The sequence below is a fragment of the Pinus tabuliformis genome, chromosome 8 (genome assembly GCF_031772625.1).
Source record: "Pinus tabuliformis cultivar Carrire ecotype Pingquan chromosome 8, CPIR1, whole genome shotgun sequence".
In the NCBI taxonomy this organism is placed as follows: domain Eukaryota; kingdom Viridiplantae; phylum Streptophyta; class Pinopsida; order Pinales; family Pinaceae; genus Pinus; species Pinus tabuliformis.
In genome coordinates this window covers 843,105,559-843,124,393 of record NC_142294.1, presented here as the reverse complement: position 1 = coordinate 843,124,393, position 18,835 = coordinate 843,105,559, and the positions used below count along the sequence as shown (strand labels likewise).

Sequence of the window (18,835 nt, the reverse complement as noted above, 5' to 3'; positions counted from 1 at the left end):
TACAAATTATTTAGTCTGAGTTAGTGCAGATGGCATATGTATTCATTTCTACCTGCTTGAATTTGGATTAGATATCTGGTTTAGGAATTGACAAGTTGAAAATGATGACTGTGTTGATTCTACAGCATCGAGCCTTGTGGAAAGTTGGACATGGGGAGATACCACCTATACCGAATGCACTATCTAGTGATGCCAAGGACTTTATAAAACGTTGTTTAAAAATTGAGGCTGCAGATCGACCATCAGCAGCCGAGCTCCTGGATCATCCTTTTGTGAAACGGTCACTTTCAGCAGACGTGTCCACTGCTGTGCCTCCCACTAAAAGTAGACACCAGAGACCTCTAGCAAGATGATTTTGAAAAAGGTAATATGTTATGTACATTTTCAATCATTGGTGAGTCTTTCCTTTCAAAACTTTGATGGGGTTTCAGCAGTGCCATTTTTGTACATTTGGGCTAAATACCTTGTATGCTTGTTTATTTGAGAAAATTTTCCAATAATGATTTCTAGATGGAAGATATCTATATTTCTTTTCCTTGCTTCCTGCCTTTGCTCTTAAAAAGGGCACAAAGGTAAGTTCTTGTACGTCGGAATTTGCTTCTTACAGCTGGATTTTGTAAGCTTTAGTTCGTTTATTATCTTATTGTGTCTCCCACTGTTAGTTAGTTTGTTCCATGTACATCTGGGTTTTCAAGCTCTAGGAGTACACAATCTCAAGTGTGGGCCTTGTAACTAGCCTGATGAAAATAATCTATTTTTCTGGGATATGGTTTTTTTCCAACAGCTCTGGGATATAGTTTATATGTCCTACTTCTAGTTATTATGTTCTAAATAGAATCTGAATTTTCAAGGTTTGGGAGCCCTCAATCCCATTTTAGGTGACTTCAGTCTAATTATTCCTGCAAGTTTTGGGCATTCTTTTAGCATTATCTCATCTATAAGACACTCGTGATTCATGTGAACTGGATATTGAACTTAAAAAAAGTCAAATCGTAACCAATCTCTAATGGAGAGATTCACATATAATATTATAAAATGATGCTACATCTAATGAAGAGACTCACATGTCAAGCAATTTACATGTTAAGTAATTGTTATGACCTCTAATGGCTATAGATAGAAGTTAGAACAAATATTCTGAGGGTAGTTAAGAGCTAAATATTAGTTTATTGCTGTTTAATTGGCCTGAGATGACCCTATTTCTATATGAATTAGGACGTTCAAGTTATATACTGAAGTACACTTTGTGAAAATTATTGCAGTTATCTGGTAATTATCCAACCTATCTTTTAAAGATGATTTGTCTCAGCAAAATTATTTACTGCAAATATTGAATAAAAACACTACTGCAATATTCACCAATTAAAAATTCACAGGAATTGAGAAAACCACACATAAAAATGGACATCGATATTTTTGGATAAATTGTCCCTGGAAAACCTCCAATGTGGGGAAAACCAGTTTCGTAGATGAGGGTTTTATTATTTGTTCAGTAAATCTGTAATTGATAGATATTATAACTGTTTGTTGTAAGATGGCAAAGCTCTAGTGAAAATTGGTCTTCACTTCTACAAGTTAATTCGACCCTTTGGAAGCAACTCAACCCTCTTGTACAACACAAACTCAGCCCACATGTGCAGCCTGGAGGAATTTGACCTCCACTAATGCCCATTGTCTATGTACCAAACATCCTGTGAGGTTGAGCTAGTCAGGCAAGCTATGAGTGTGAATTCCTAGTCCATCTGACTAGAAAACCCATCTGCATTTGTTGAAGCTGCTTTCTTGTCACCTTTTATCCTTTGTGGGCCATCGCTGACATAGTGGCCAAATTCGTGACGACCATAACACTTGACCTTCGATAGGTTCTTCTTCTCTCCCTTGGAGTTGGATCCTTTCTTTGCTTTGTTCTTCCCTGCAAGAGCCACACTTTCTTGTTCTCCCTCAGCCTTCTGTCTGGTGCTACTGACGAGACTCCTCCTAAGCTCTCCATGGGTCAAATCTGACCATAGTCTTTCCCAATTTGGAAGACCCCGCCTTCTCTTAATAACTTGTACAAAGACATTGCACTCCTTAGTAAACTCGTTGAGGGCTGTCCTGATGCGCTCATCGTCCTCAATTTTCTCACTAACCCTTGCCAATTCTTCCTTGACACGTTTCACCCTGGTAAGGTAAGACAACAATTTCGCCCTTGTTTTGTTTCGTGCTTTGAAGTTTCTCCCTCAGGACCAACTGCATGTTTACACTGGAATGTTGATAGAGTTTACATACTGCAGCCCGCATCTTCTTCCCTGTATCTTCTTTTACTATATGGGGCACGATGTGATCCTAGACCCCATCCGGAATAATGCATCTGGTTTTGGCATCCTCCTCCTTGTAGTTAAGGAGTTGTGTTGCATCTATTGGTACGACTACAACAATGGTTGCATATTCCTTTAGACCATTCTCCTCCAAGATTAACAAGATTATGGGTTTCCATATGCCAAAGTTAGATGCTCCCTCTAATCTGCCCCGATCCCTTAAACCAATTGAAGCCATTTATTTGAAACCTTTAGAATAAAATAAGAAAACCCCAAGTAAATCTGGAACAAAACGATCTAGGTTGTACAAACCCTCGGTTTCCTCTCCTACACCCTATGTTGAGCTTCTCAAATAACCTTCTGCACCTCAGATCTGCTCTGATACCATGTGAAAATTGTTGTAGTTATTTGATAATTATCCAACCTATCTTTTAAAGATTATTTGTCTCAGCAAAATTAATTACAACAAATACTGAATAAAAACAACACTGCAATATTCACCAATTAAAAAATCCCCGACACTGAGAAAACCACACACATAAAAATGGACTCCGATATTTTTGGATAAATTGTCCATGGAAAGCCCAATGCGGTGAAATCTAGTTTTGCAGATGAGGGTTTTATTATTTCTTCAACAAATTTGTAATTGATATATATTACAACTACTTATTATAAGATGGCAAAGCTCTGAAAAAAGATATCTTCACTTCTGCAAGTTAATTCGACCCTCTGGAAGCAATTCGGCCCTTTGGAAGCAACTCAACCCTCTTGCACGACACAAACTTGGCCCACACATGCGGTTTGGAAGAATTCTACCTCCGATGGCAACTCACACCACTGAAATCTCGACCTCCACTGGCAAATCAGCCTCCTTTGGCAATTTAGCCTTCTTGCAATTCAACCTCTTTGGCAAATTGGCCTCTTTCTGGCAAATCAGCCTCCTTTTGGCAAATCAACCTCCCTCTGGTAATTCGCTCAACTGGGGAAAACTCGACCATCTGCAAAATAATTTGGCCCTTGTGAACTTCCCTCTGAAACTTAGAAGTTGGAAGTCTCTCAAATGAAGAATATGCTTTGGAAAATTTCTTCTCACTCAGTAATTGCTAAAAATCTCGCTGGTGTCAAACCCCACGTTGTCACTATGCATCACTTCAATGATCTCCAATATGCCCATCGATTTCCTCATATAATCTCTCATTGAGAATTCAACAACCAAGATCTAATCTTGATTGATGACTAAGATCATCTTGACTCCATCAAACACTTTTTCTAGAAGTCACTAAAGAGAAATCAACTTGTTTCAATTAATACTGATTAATTAACCTGATTTCCTAAGTTAGACCTAGGAAAATAATTAAAAATTGGTGAATACTCTAATTAAGACATTTCCCTGGGCTTGGAGATAATTAATTCTCTTGTGCTCTTAGCCTCATTGACACCTCTTGAGACTAGAACACCTGTCCGAGCTACAAAATATAACGCACTTGACATTGTTATTATATTGGGCCTCTATTAGGATTTTTTAATAAAGTGATTTATGTGGTTCTTGTCTCCAATCTTGCTCTTGTGCGTTCTTGTTTCTCCTTTATTGAAATATAGAAAACAAAAGATAATATGGGAGACAAGGAAAATTGGTGGAAAAGGCTTCAAGCCATAATGCACCCAAACTAATTAGTTTTACAATGAGTTGAGTTTCAACTACTTAACCTTGACTAAGAATGATTTGAACTAGTGTCGGGTTCAATTGGGAATGCACTTAGTACAAGTCAACTTACAAAAGAATGCTATTTGCAAGTTGCGATTCAATTTGATTTTTTTGACACTTACAAAAAATCATCAAGTACACTATTAACAATTGATTTTGTTTTGTCATTGGATGTTGATGTAGTCGATGCCACTTAAACACTTGATTATGCATTGTAGTTGCTCAATTGCACGCGCTTTGCTTGTTTGTGCATGATTGTCCCTTGAATGTTCTTTACAACTACTTGATTGCAGGTTCTTTGATTGAATAACATTAACTATGTGCTTTGATTTCACTAATTTGCTATAATTGCAGAGGTGCAATGATCCTTGGATGCTTTGTGCTTGTAATAATGGCTAGGTAAGAAAATGCATCATAGGTCCAATGGCACAGAACCGCAGAAAATGCCTTTGCCCCCCCCCATCAAATTTGGGCCAGATCAAGGTATTAATCACCACAGAAAATGACCCTTTTATTCAATATGCTATACATTTAGCTCTTAACATTTAAGAGCAATTTCATCAACTAAGATGGCTATCAACTCATTCTCCCAAAAGACGCTTATTTTTAGACATAACCATCAAAACTTTACAAAAACTTTGGGAACCCAACCTTGGAATTTTTTTACCTTTAATATATCCTTAGGTTTGTCATGAGTAACTTTGGCTGGCTACATTTCCAGTACGACTTGTTGCTCAATGACACTGTTATTAAAACTGCTTACATCTGGTCTATTAGGCTAATCGTTTGTCTAAAAATTACTTTTCCAGTGTCTGATCAATGATCTCTGCAAAATTGTCCTCCTTGACATTGCAAGACTCGACGCATTTGATGAAATCCCCTTAGATTTATCTTGGATCACTTGAACCCCAATGCTGTAAATCCCAATGGCCAAAACCAAGTACAAATTTCGAACCTCGTACGACTTTCTACATCCCAAAAAGCAATGTGTACGATTCTTAGCCCTTATTTTTGTTAGAATTTGGGTATAGCTTGGAAGGCATTATCGAGAGGTAAAACCCACCAAAAAGAAGTTTGTTGGGTAATTTACCCAAAAGTTGGGTTTTGGTCCCAAATCAATGGGTTTAGGATCTAAAATAAACTAATTATTTATTCTAATGGGTTCAGAGGCAAAACCCCTAAAGATCTAGAGGTTTCCTAAATGACCCAAGTGAAAAGGATAAATAGAGGAGGAGGCAAAGGAGAGGCTCATTGTGTGCAAGAGAGATGTGACTTCTCTTATGCAAGGAGTGCCCTAGGAGGGTCGAGTTTTGCTCATGGAGGTGGATATACCCTTGAGAGAAGACCGCAACTCCTTTTCTGCAAAGGATGAGTCAAATATCAGCTAAGGAACGAGGTTTTGGAGAGCTGAAGATTAGGTCGAATTTGGTTTAGGGCTTGATCTAGGCCAAAGAATGAGATCCGTCCATGTAGCTAAAGCCTTGAAGGAGACCGTGTGTGAACAAGTGTTGAAGAAGAGGGTCGAGGGCAAGTAAGAGGGTTTCCATGAATGAAGACATCTTAAACATTGCAAATCTTCTTATGAAGATCATTAGCCCTAGAGAAGATGCTGCAGATCTAAGGACTTTTTTTTGCTGAGGTTGTGCATCTTTTTCTAGGCCGAGAATGATTTGATGCATTAGGGAGAGGGCATAAGCCCTAATTCTTTGTGACAAGGAGGTCGTAGGGCCTATGATGTTGCTAGAAAGAGGGCTGAGCTCCCTCAGGATCAAGCACGAGCATATTAAGGGGTCGCAGACTGAGATAGGAGGGTCACAACTAAGTTTTGGAGGTTGCAGGGGGTCTGTTTGAGGGCTGAGAGCCCTTAGAAGTTTGTTGCATAGGGCCAGTAATCCTCAGGCCTAAGTAGAGGCCAACGAAGGGTGCAAGGGCTAGTGATTTCTTGAAGGTGATTGCAAAGGGTTATTTGTTGAAGTCTGTTCACAATGGAGGGCTGAACAAAAAGGGCAAAGAGCTAATTGAAGGGGCTTATTCATTGTGAGAAGCTGAGTGTTTTAAGGGTTGATATGCAGTGATCTAGAAGGGCTGGAACACTGTGAGTAGCTGAGCAAATTGAAGCTGATATATACAAAGTATTTGAAGGATTAAGTACCTTGTGAGCAACTGATGGGACAGTGATCAGAAAGGACCCTAATCACTGTGTAAAAGAGGCAAAGGATTGCCAGAATAATGGATAATGAGGACTGAAAGGGTTGAAGGAGAAGGGCTTCTCCAACAAGTTAGATTGTTTATCTATGTATTTTGTGGGAAAATTGCAGATCTAAGGTAGCAGGTCGCAAACCCTAGTTTTGTATACTATGTATAGTAACTGTGCTAGTGATCTGGAGGGCCATGATCCCTTGTACGAGAGCTCCATGATTCTTTTATTAATGACTAATAAAATAATCGAGCTTTGGACTCAGATGTATGTGTATTTAATTAATTTCACCGTTGAAGATTTGCGCTGTGTAAAGTGCTTTTTTGTTGGGGGTTCTTAGCGTATTTGTGTGTGTGATTAGCCTTTGACCAAATTTAGGGCCTAAGGAAAACTCAACATGGTATCAAAGCTACTTTGAAGGGCACATGGATTAGAGTGTGCGTAGGAAGAAAAGTGAGCCATTGGAGGCTATGTAGGATTAGAGGGAGTCTAGCTTTAGAGGGAGACTGAAAAGGATTGTTAGTTGCCCTATGGAAGTCCAAGTCGTTAGGTTCTAACGAGAGAGGAGTTTTCATTCCATGCAAGGATAATCACGAACCATGCGAGATCATTCATGGTGGTGCAAGGAAAAGTCATGTTGCATACGAGGACATTCATGCACCATGCAAGACAAAGCTAGGCCTAGTACAAACAAGATGTGGCATATGCGAGGACAAGTATGGCTATGCAAGGAAAGTCACGACTCACGCGAGGACGGTCGTGGGCATGTAAGGAAAGTCATGGAGCTGAAAGCGTGAAGGAATTACCTTCCTCGCTGATTGGGAGTGTTAGATTTTGGGTAGCTCATAAGGTATTTCTGAGAGGGAAAACCCATCAAAAAGAAGTTTGTTGTGCGATCTAAAAGAACCAAAAAGGTGGGTTTAGGATGTAAAAGAAACTAATTATTTATTCTAATGGGTTGAGAGGCAAAAACCCTAAGATCTAGAGGTTTCTTAAATGACCCAAGTGAAAAGGATAATGTAATGTCCCCAAATTTTGGATTGCTTGGTGTGGTGGTTAGGAGGGTTTTCCAGAGCTTTTGTCAACCTAGTCATAAGAGCAAGATTACTCCATTGGTGTAACCGGAGGGTTTTAGAGGATTTTTATGGTCCGACTGGGATCACTTATCATATTTCATCATCAGGATCGATTTCAAACGGTTTGCTCTTGGTTTTGTTGCATTTCGACAATTTTCGTAAAACAGAGTTATTATCAGGCATATTTTAAATAATTACGCTGAAGGTGTTGTTTCGGGTTGATCACTTGGAGAAACAACTTAGTGTAATAGCTTGTTGGAATCGGGGCAAAAATATCTACAAGGTAGGATGATGAAAAGGGGCTTTGGGTGGCCAGTGTGACCACAGAGGCGAATTAAGCATTTTCCGGCATTAAAAGTGACTTTAATTAGTTTATAAAAGTCACTTTATTAAATAAAGAAAGGAAAAATGCTTTTAATATTTAATTGGAGGGAAAAGGTAAGTGAGCTATGAAAAGGGGAAATGAGGGGGTCTCTCCTTATTCTTTCACCTCCCTTTTTGGAGAAAAGAGATCTTGGAGAGTTTTGGAGAGTAGCTTAGGGTCTAGGGAACCCTAGCCGCCATTGCCAGTGTTGGTGTTGAAACTAGACAACCTAGTTGGTCAAAAGAGTGAAATCATTCAGATTTCACTGTTGTGCTTTCATGGAGAAAGAGATTTGCAGGAATTATTGAGCTTGAAGAGGTTTTATCAGTTGATTTTACTTCCTGAGATTGTAATTTCTATAGTTCTTGTCACAAGTGGAGAGTCAAAGCTAAATCCAAGGGAGTCATTGCCAAAGTAGAGGTCTAAGCTCTGCCACACTTCAATGGGTCGAAATATATGGGTTTGAGGCTGTGTTTCTACAACCTTATGGACCGTATGGTCTGTGATTACCTGAGGTCAAAGTCCTGCCTTCAAGGGAATGAGTTTCATTCCACTTAGAGGGACGAGTTATTGTCCCATTCACTGGCTGAGTTCAAATAGTAAAGGGGCCGAGTTTGTTGCTGTAAAGAGGCCACATTTCCTCCTATATACTGCGCACTGAATGCATTCCCAAGCAGATACAAAGGCACGTGATTCTGGACTTGCTGGAGCTGATATACACTGGAGAAACAACCAAATTTCTGCTTGTAACTTGTGCAGATCTGGTATATCTAATGCTGAAGCGAATTGTGAGTTGAAGCTATCATAAACGGTGCTCATGTATATCAGATTTTTGTTTGTGTATTAGCTTTTCTCCTTATCTATCAGAATAATAAAATGGCTATAAACAACTACACTATCACTGTGTAAAAATCTGAACATGTATTTCAGTGAAAAGTGGAAAGTTTGTGGTGGTTACTCTTGTTATCAGCAATACTTTGATTGCTGGGTTTAGTGTTGATATTAAATTAATGTCCTGTAGTGTCTCCACAAGTAATTGTTCCAGCATATTATATATTTACATGAACCAAAAGCAAAAAATGCATCTGCAACACTTGGTACACAAACGGTTTGTTAAAATGTCACAGTGAACTAAACCATTCAAACCCAGAACTTTTGTGGGTTTACCTTAAGCCATTCCAGGTGGGAATCTTACAGTTAAATAGAGGAGGAGCCAAAGGAGAGGTTCATTATGTGCAAGAAAGATGTGACTTCTCTTGTGCAAGGAGTGCCGAGTTCTGCTCACGGAGGCTGAGATACCTGTGAGAGAGGACCGCAACACCTGTTCTGAGAAGGCCGAGTCAAAGATCAGCTAAGGAATGAGGTTTTGGAGGGCTGAGGATTAGGCTGAGTTTATTTTAGGGCCTGATCTAGGCCAAAGAATGAGATCCGTCCATGTCGCTGAAGCCTTGAAGGAGACTGTGTGTGAACAAGTGCTGAAGAAGAGGGCTGAGGGCAAGAGGGTTTCCAGGAATGAAGACAGCTTAAACATTGCAAATCATCTTGTGAAGATCATTAGCCCTAGTGAAGAAGCCACAGATCTAAGGAGGACGATTTTTTGCTGAGGTTGTGCATCTGTGTCTAGGACGAGACTGATTTTGTGCATTGGGGAGAGGGCTGAAGCCCTAATTCTTTGTGACAAGGAGGCCATAAGGCCTGTGAAGTTTTTGGAAAGAGGGCTGAGCTCCCTCAGGATCAAGTGCAGTGATATTAAGGGGCCACAGGTTGAGATAGGAGGGTTGCAACTGAGGTTTGGAGGCTGTATGGGGTCTGTTTGCTCAGAAGTCTATTGCACAGAGCTGGTAATCCTCGGGCCTAAGTAGAGGCCAGCGAAGGCTGTAAGGGCTAGTGATTTGCTGAAGGTGATTGCAGAGGATTGTTTGTTGAAGTTTGTTCACAAAGGAGGGCTGAACAATAAGGGCAAAGAGCTGATTGTACAATGAATTGAAGGGGCTTATTCACTGTGAGAAGCTGAGTGTTTTAAGGGCTGATATGCAGTGATCCAGGAGGGCTGGAATACTGTGAGTAGTTGAGCTGATTGAAGCTGATATATACAAAGTATCTGATAATGGTTAAATTGTTGAAGTTGTAACTAGAGTCAGTCTTCATAATATAAATTTATCATTGATGCATTTATTATATTTTTGGCAAAGCATGTTTTTCATACTTAGAGAGTCAAAAATATTCGAAAATGATTTATTGAGTCAAAAGAAAATGTACTTGAGTCGTGTCCCATTTGGATATTTGTAAGAAAAAAGAATTTGAATTTTATGTTGAGTCAAAAGTCCGCAAGATGATCGAGTCGGCCCTTGGACAATTTGGCCTAAGCCCTGCAAGAGGAACCTAGTTGACCCTCCTGGACAGCTATATATAAAGGACAAGTTTGACCTACTTGAGAGCTCATTCATTAACAGAACAAGATATCTTTTTGAACCTAGAAAAGGGAGAAGAAGACCAAGTCAAGAGATGGTTAAATTGTTGAAGTTGTAACTAGAGTCAGTCTTCATAATATAAATTTATCATTGATGCATTTATTATATTTTTGTCAAAGCATGTTTTTCATACTTTAGAGAGTCAAAAGTATTCGAAAATAATTTATTGAGTCAATAGAAAATGTACTTGAGTCGTGTCCCATTTGGATATTTGTAAGAAAAAAGAATTTGAATTCTAATTTGAGTCAAAAGTCCACAAGATGATTGAGTGACAATTTGGCCTAAGCCCTGCAAGAGGAACCTAGTCGACCCTCCTGGACAGCTATATATAAAGGACAAGTTCGACCTACTTGAGAGCTCATTCATTAACAGAACAAGATATTTTTTTGAACCTAGAAAAGGGAGAAGAAGACCAAGTCAAGTGATGGTTAAATTGTTGAAGTTGTAACTAGAGTCAGTCTTCATAATATAAATTTATCATTGATACATTTATTATATTTTTGTCAAAGCATGTTTTTCATACTTAGAGAGTCAAAGATATTCGAAAATAATTTATTGAGTCAAAAGAAAATGTACTCGAGTCGTGTCCCATTTGGATATTTGTAAGAAAAAAGAATTTGAATTTTATGTTGAGTCAAAAGTCCACAAGACGATCGAGTCGGCCCTTAGACAATTTGGCCTAAGCCCTGCAAGAGGAACCTAGTCGACTCTCCTAGACAGCTATATATAAAGAACAAGTTCGAACTACTTGAGAGCTCATTCATTAACAGAACAAGATATATTTTTGAACCTAGAAAAGGGAGAAGAAGACCAAGTCAAGAGAGAAAGAAGAGATGTCAAAGCCTAAAGGAGTATTCCATTATTGACCGAATTTCTGGCTTACTACAGATTGCATGTGTGGACTGACTTTCTGTGGAAGAGGCCAAACTTTCTGAAATAATTGCTGGACCAAATTTTTCTGTGTTTTGGAGCAGATTTGACTTTGACTCTTGGAGGAGGGTTGGACTTGGTACCTTGGTGGCAGTTTGGTCTTGGTTTTGGATATCTTATTTTGATCTGAATCTATAAGAGATGGATTGTTGGGTTTTCCCCTTGTGGGTTTTGCCTTGGCTGGCAGCCTAATTTTGTGTCTCTTGTCTCATTGTGATCTTTATGTTTTGAACAATTGTATAATTGCTTCATGAAGAAGACATAAGAGTTAATAAGAAAACATCAAATATTCACAAGTAATTATCAAGAAGAGGAATCAAGTACTAGATTACATTTACATTACACTTGGTTTTTCAACATAAATACCTTGTGAGCAACTGATGGGACAGTGATCATAAAGGACCCTAATCAATGTAGAGGAGGCAAAGGACTGACAAAACAGTGGATAATGAGGACTGAAAGGTCTGAAGGAGAAGGGCTTCTCCAGTGAGTAAGTCAGATTGCTTATCTTTGTATTTTGTGGGCAGATTGCAGATCTGAAGTAGCGGATCGCAAGCCCTAGTTTTGTATACTATGTATACTAGCTGTACTAGTGATCTGGAGGGCCATGATCCTTGGTACGGGAGCCCCATGATTATTTTATTGATGGAATAATAAAATAATCGAGCTTTGGGCTCAGATGTACGTGTATTTAATTTATTTCCCTGCTGAAGATTTCCGCTATGCAAAGTGCTTTTGTGTTGGGGGTTCCCAGTGTGTTTGTGTGTTGTGTTGGTGGTTCCTAGTGTGCTTGTGTGCGTGATTAGCCTCTGACCAGATCTAGGGCCCGAGGAAAATTCAACAATTTTCAATTTCGACCTAAGGATCTATCAGGCTAAGCAGATGGACTATAACTAATCCCGGAGAGGACGGACATGGAGTTCAACAGCACATTGTTGTTACCAGTGGATGAAGAGTTGATCATTCACGACAAAAGAAACAACAAACCTACATTCCACGCTATCAGCATACACCCTCATATGATATCAAAACTTTGAGATGAATAAAAACTCCCAACTGAAAGAGGTGATGGACTGGATTCAGTTGATAGGCTCTCTGGTCGATTGTGGTAGACGCTCCATACACGACTATGTGCTTGCTGTCTATGGATTGTTCGCTCAATCTATAAACAGAATCATATAGCAGGTTTTCAATGCTACAAGCTCCTAATTTAGTTAACAGCAAATGCACTGAGGGCCACAATGCAGATAATCCCAATTTGCTGCAGAAAGTCACAGTTTTCTCAAAGAAAATGCGGCCTAATTGAACCCTGGCACATCTTGGCTGGGGATTTGAACGGATGCTGCAGGCATTTTGAATTCCCCTTTACCAAGACAATGAAAGATCAATTCAATTCAAATTTGTGGCAAGCAATTATTGGCCAAATTACAATCAGAACACATTTAGCATATAGCACCTACAGGTGTGCTGGTTCTATTTCTCCAAGGCAAATTCGATGACCATCAACAAATGCTCACACTCCAGATTTAGTCTTGATCAAATCTCAATGCTTAACCGAAATGGAGATTTCAAACATTATTTAGCCAAAAGCTGATTAAATCAAACTAGCAAGTGACTCCCTTCTTAAAATCGTACCGGCAAGTCTCAATTTCAGAGATACAAACATAATATATAAAGCAAACCCTTTCTCTTTAATTCTTTCTGAAGATAGCCGCATACATATACACAAATTCAAACAAAGCATGTAATAAATTCGTGGATAGGGGAAGATTTTACCACTCAGATAGAACCAAGAATTTGTCAGCCTGTAAAGACATTCCCTGTTAATCAGCTATAGGTTACATTGACTCTTCCTCCTCTCTTCATGTACCCTGCGACCAAAAAAGATGGATTCGTCCACGCAGCTTGCAATCACTTAACAGGGCACACACACACAACAACTTTTCTATTGCAAATTTCTCAGCTGTAGCTCTGATACCAATTAATTAAATATAGAAAACAAAAGATAATATGAGAGACAAGGAAAATTGGTGGAAAAGTCTTCAAGCCATAATCTCTATTCTCACATTGTATTCATCGAATGATACAAAAAAGGAGATGGCTAAAAAGGCAAGTTTTTTATTCTCTTATAGATACATACAAGCGAATGATAAAAGCTTTTATTAAATGTGGGAAGTAATGCATAACTTCCCATAGGGGGCATACAACATAAAGCAATCTATTTTGTCCATTCGAATCCCCTATGACCCTTTCCATCCCTATTTTAAGTGACACCTTGCATGCCTATGTGTCACTTTATTACACACAAATTTATGTAGAAAGCAGTGTTCCACGGGGACGCGTAACCTAGGGTCGGGTGCGCGCACCCCTCGCACCCCACGCACCCGGGACAGGGAGTCTCTTGGGGGTGCGTTTCCCCACGCACCCTTTTTGGGGAGTCTTGGGGAGACGCAAGGGGGTGCGTTTCCCCAAGACTCCCCAAGACTCCCCAAAAAGGGTGCTTCTGGGCGTCCCCCTTCAGTGTGGGAGTCTAGACTCCCCAAAAAGGGTGCGCCTGGGCGTCCCCCTTTAAATTTGTCTAATAAGACTTAAAAATTCAAAATTCAAAATCAAAAATTCAAAACTCAAAACCATTAAATTTTATTTTTTTTTAAACTAAATAACTAAAACTTAAAAGTCTAAAAAAAAATTTAAAATTAAAACTAAATAACTAAAACTTAAAAGCCTAAACCTTAAAGTTAAAAGCTCATTTCATTTCAACCCAAAGTCATTTCCATTTCACTCTTAACTATTTTTGAGTTTGAACTTTGAAACTTTGAGTTATATAGATTTAGTGTTCAAACTTTGAAAATATACTAGTATGTTTTGCTTTCAATTTAGATTCTAGAATGATGGATGATGAATTTAGTTTTTAAATCAATGTAGATTGTAGAATGATGAAACATTGAATGATGAATGATATCGATCAATGTATTTGAATATTTTATTATTGATTTTTATTTTTGTTTTTCAAATCTCATGGTATGTATGAATAATAATTAATTCAATAATGAGACTTGTCACTTGAGTATGTCATATGAATGATGTATGTATCAAAATGAATGATGAGGATGGATCAATGATTCAAATTTCAATTGTCAATTTAATATTTTTATGTTTTCATTATTGAACAGTGAACAATGAATATGAACTTGAATTATATATATATACACCTCGACGACTCCCCGCACCCCCGAAATTTCCCTAAAATTTGAGGGTACTCCCACACGTCCCCCCTGTGCGTCTCCCCGCACCCGCGTCTCCCCGCACCAGAGTCTTGGTGGAACATTGGTAGAAAGTGATCATTACAACATTAAAATTAGGTCATTTATATGTATTGTGACACTAACATTAATTTTCCTGTTATTACCCCCACTTATAGCTGCCTTCAGACTAGAGGCAGACGTTAATTTCCAATGTGAAATATGTGCATGATTAACCAAACTTCTGAGACCACGTGATAAGGTTCCAAAAGGACACTCTATGATCCAAAGGATGTTAGCCTCTTTCTCATAAACAATCATTAAGCCCTAATGTACCACCTTTATTTATTTCACATCTTGGGATATAGTTTTTATCCCAAGTATGTTTCTAGAGTTTAACAAATATTTAATTTATATAGGAGCTCCCGAATCTGTTATGAAAACGGAATTCATTATTTAGGATTTTGAGAGTTAGTTGGATTACGTTATTTAACAAAGGGTTACTTAGCTTATCAATCTCATGTACATTGATGTTTTTGCTCCTATGTTGTAAAATTAAGGTGTGTCTGACAGCCCTGGACATTGAATTTAGTTATTGTAAGATATTCCCGTCTTGGGTTTATTATGGTGTTTATGAACATGGTTGATTGCTGTTGAGCCATTGGCTATGTTTTATGGTTATTTTTCTATTTTGTAATTTCTATCCTTTGCTTTTGGCGGGAAATGTCTCAGGCATGTTGTTTGCTGTTTTCCATATGCTGTACTTTCCCGGCCCATTGACTGTGTTTTGGCCACTAATTTATTTAAAATTTTAACATATTTTCTTTCTTTCTCACAAGTATGAGGGTATTTTCTATTTTTCAAACTTCATTATATTGACAGAAGTTCAAGAATTAAGCTCAGGCTTCCTGAAAGATCTTTTAGAAGCACAAATTTGGAATACTTTAATGTGATCACTCTTGTGGAGTCTGCAGATCGTCATACTCTAAATAATTTTAATATTGTTACATTTTAAGTAGTGTGAAGCAAATACTTGATCTCGTATCTTTTCAAAAATTTAGAATTTATAGTTTGGAATTCCTCGAGTACAAGCAAAGCTAATAGGGTTCTTTATTTTTAATATCTCATAATGTATTTGAGGCATTTCCCGTCTTTCTCATGGGTGACGATGTGCTGTTAATTTCTTTGCAGTTTCGTGATGTGTTCTCTGGAAGAGCTCTTGAATGCTGCACCGTTGCATTTTGGGCACTGGCATGGCCTAGAAAGCCACTGAAAAAGAAGTGGCTTAAGCATGTGATTGCTCTGGCCATGGATTATTTGTCGAAACTTTTGTCGATCTCCGAGGAAAAATCATTATGTGAATGGAGTGAATCTTTCACTGGTTTGGACAGTTCTCAAATGATTGTTGATTGTCCGTTAAACATTGACAGATGAGATTATTCAAGAAAGGAAATACGCATAAATTCAATTCAGTGTGAGGGTATCCAGATGTTTGCATATTTTCAGCTATTTTTTGAGTTTCCTCTTTGATATAAAGGTTTGATCTCTGCGCATTGAGCAGATATTCCCTTTTTACAGAGCCATTCTTAATTGAAAACGCAGAAGACAGTGCAACAGTGGTACCTGTGTGAAATTGCATAATCTATTGAATATGGGATTATGGTTCAGAGTGGATGCTATCACAACGATTGGAGAAAGTAGATGGCAGAAGACAGTTGATCGGCCATACCTGTGTGGAATTGCATGAGCTATTGAATAAGGGATTGTGGTTCGGAGTGGTTTCTATCACAAGGGTGGAGAAGAACAATTTTGTAGGCAACGCTGATGGAGGGAAGATATATTGCGCTTGGAACTGGCTCCACTAGCTTCTCAGTTTTTCTCCCACAGATGGTTGAAGCCATGCACAACTCGTAGCGGCTGCGCTCTTCTATGATGGGATTTTGTTCCACATCAATACTCTCCCATGGAGTAACTCACCTCCTTTTCTCATCCTTGCTCATTGCCTGCTCTACACCTAAATCTCTTGTATGTATTTATTTCTAATTTTCAAGTTGGTGTGAAATTGTGCTAAAAACATGGGGCATGTTGCTAATTTTTAACAAAGAGAATGAGCGCAATTGTTCTCATCGAGACTACATAGGCATTCTTTGATCGTTCATTGACGGTCAGTAGCTTTTTCAGTATTCCTATGCTAGCTCTCTGTTACAGAAAGTTGATTTTCTGATATGTATGATAAAACAGCCATTGATTGTAACAAATATATGATCAAAAGTCACTTAGCAATGAGATCAACAAACTATTTGAGGAGCAAATCCTCAAATATTTCTGAGCATTGTTGCCAAAACAGCTCCAAATAAAAACTGAAATGTTCAATCTAACAGTAGCTATTTTTCTTTGCAACTTGCATGTTGAATATAAGCTTACTACACATTCTAATATAGGTGATACATTCTTATGTTGGCTTGGAACATTTTTCTCTTAGGATTATATCCATATTTAAAACAATGGGATACGATCTTGAGCTTAATGGACACCGTTAACTCAGGACTAGTACCAATGGGATATGATCTCGAGCTTAATGGACACCGTTAACACAGGAGAAGTAGCGGCAATGAATAAAGAAAGTGTGGCAAAAGTTCAAAACCTAAAATGGTAGCAATAAACACATGGAATTCAGTATGGGCACAGATAATCCCAAGGAACCTTAATTATGTTTTTGTTATTAGTCTAAAAAATAATAACCAGATTTTGTTTTTGAAATTTGTTCAATTATTATTGGATATGTTTAATTTTATCTTTACTGTATTCATTGAAATAAGCAATGATTGTTTTTGTAAATAAGACTCTTCATTTTCAATTAGCAACTTTTTTGATCATGTTTCTCGTGGGGTCATCATTCTAAAATTTGATAATTTACTTTGGGTTCTGTTATGATGCGGCCTCCTCTAGAGACTTTGCAGGTTGTAAGGTTTGGTCTATTTATGAAAACACCTTATGTGGTTTATTTGGAGATACTGTTTTTTCCAAAGGTCTAGGAGAAGTCTGAATAATCAATATTACCCACAAAATATTTTTGTTGAAAGCCAAAAATTATAATTTCATGGGCGGTGGGCTGATGGAGTAGTTACAAGTCTTATAGATGCTGGAGCGAAGGGCCAAACGGGCAACTCCTTGCTTATTAGGCAGGCATCCACATTCCTGTGGAGGATTTGGGATGCTAAGCGTCTTACGAGCATTTCACACTGATCCCACGAAAGAATTTGTGGCGTGGATCATGCATTATTGCAGTTAAAAAAAATAAACAATTAGAACGGGTTTTGGCTGAAAAGCTCTTAGTTTCATCCTAGTGGCTCCTACTCAAGAAAAGTGGAAGGATGCAAATAAATTTGAAAGCATGCTACGTCTCAAAATGCAGCATTTTCTGCTGATGCACACGACCCCTTCCAATTGTTATATTTCTAACTGCGTAAGCATTTTCTCAGATTTAAGTAAATCTATTTATTTTCAAAAGTCATGTCGGTCATTATTGATAGCATTTTGTAAATCTACTAGGCTTGAAAATCTGTATATTCAATTGACCGGGTCTATGTTGCAAGTCTCCAACAAAATTAATCGGTGAGAAATTAGGCGGGGGGATTTATTTATTGAAATGGAAACATACTAGTGAATGACGAGGATACACTTGAAGGTAGGGACCAGCTGGAAGATCGTTACTTCAAGCTTTTCAACTATGCTTTTGGCAATAGAATATTTTTTCCAAGATGCCAGATGTTATATATATATATATTTTGTTTAACCAGGGTACAATTTCACCTAGATGACAAATTTCTTGTTAGAGTCAAGTGAATTTTTTTTCAAGAAATTTGACTGTGGGAGTGTTTAAATCATTTTTTTGATGACATAAATGGATTCAGCATCATCATGAACCTTTGAGGCACCCAATATTCTGAAGCTTGACAGCTATAACTTGGATTTTCAAAAATTTCCGACGAGTTTTCTCAAAATCATGTAGAAATTTTTATTATTTTCGGACAAAAATGTGGCTCGTTTATTATATATATATTTTTTTCAACTATGGTTCACGGTCACTGAGTGACCGCTACATCCATGGGTAATAATTTGGATATATCCACCCAGAGGGATCTACCAACCGACTTATCTGGTTGGCCCTAACCCCAACAACGTCGAGGAGATTTGACCCATGACTTCCCAATTGACAAGGTACTTAGCAACGAAACTCGACCAAGTGAACTATCCTTTGGGCCTACCTAGTTAGTATATATATATATATATATATATATAATAGTTCCGTAGTGCTATCTTTAATATATATAAAAAGTTTTGAAGGCACAATCAAACTAGTTCCGTAGTGCTATCTTTAATATATATAAAAAGTTTTGAAGGCACAATCAAACTGGTTGGTGTAGTAGTGTTAGTTTATATATATATATATATATATATTTTGAGGGCACGATCAGGTTTGTCAAATTGGAATAGTATTAGTTTGAGGGGACAATTAAGTTAATCAGAATGAAGTAATGATTTGATTCTTG

The 18,835-nt window shown here is 38.1% G+C and overlaps 1 protein-coding gene across 2 annotated transcripts in view; it reads left to right on the top strand.

Moving 5' to 3' along the window:
• Nucleotides 1–16,498, top strand: part of LOC149238210 (mitogen-activated protein kinase kinase kinase 1-like) — a 63,639-nt gene extending 47,141 nt beyond the window's left edge. Inside the window, exons 8-9 of one of the 2 annotated variants that reach the window (XM_089372941.1) lie at nt 126–364; nt 15,474–15,608. In XM_089372941.1, coding sequence (XP_089229067.1) covers nt 126–353 — 228 coding nt within the window. In that variant the 3' untranslated portion in view covers nt 354–364; nt 15,474–15,608. Of the gene's footprint in view, nt 1–125; nt 365–15,473 lie in introns of both variants that reach the window. The other variant, XM_089372940.1, reaches the window with a different exon arrangement.
• Nucleotides 16,499–18,835: the final 2,337 nt, after the last annotated feature.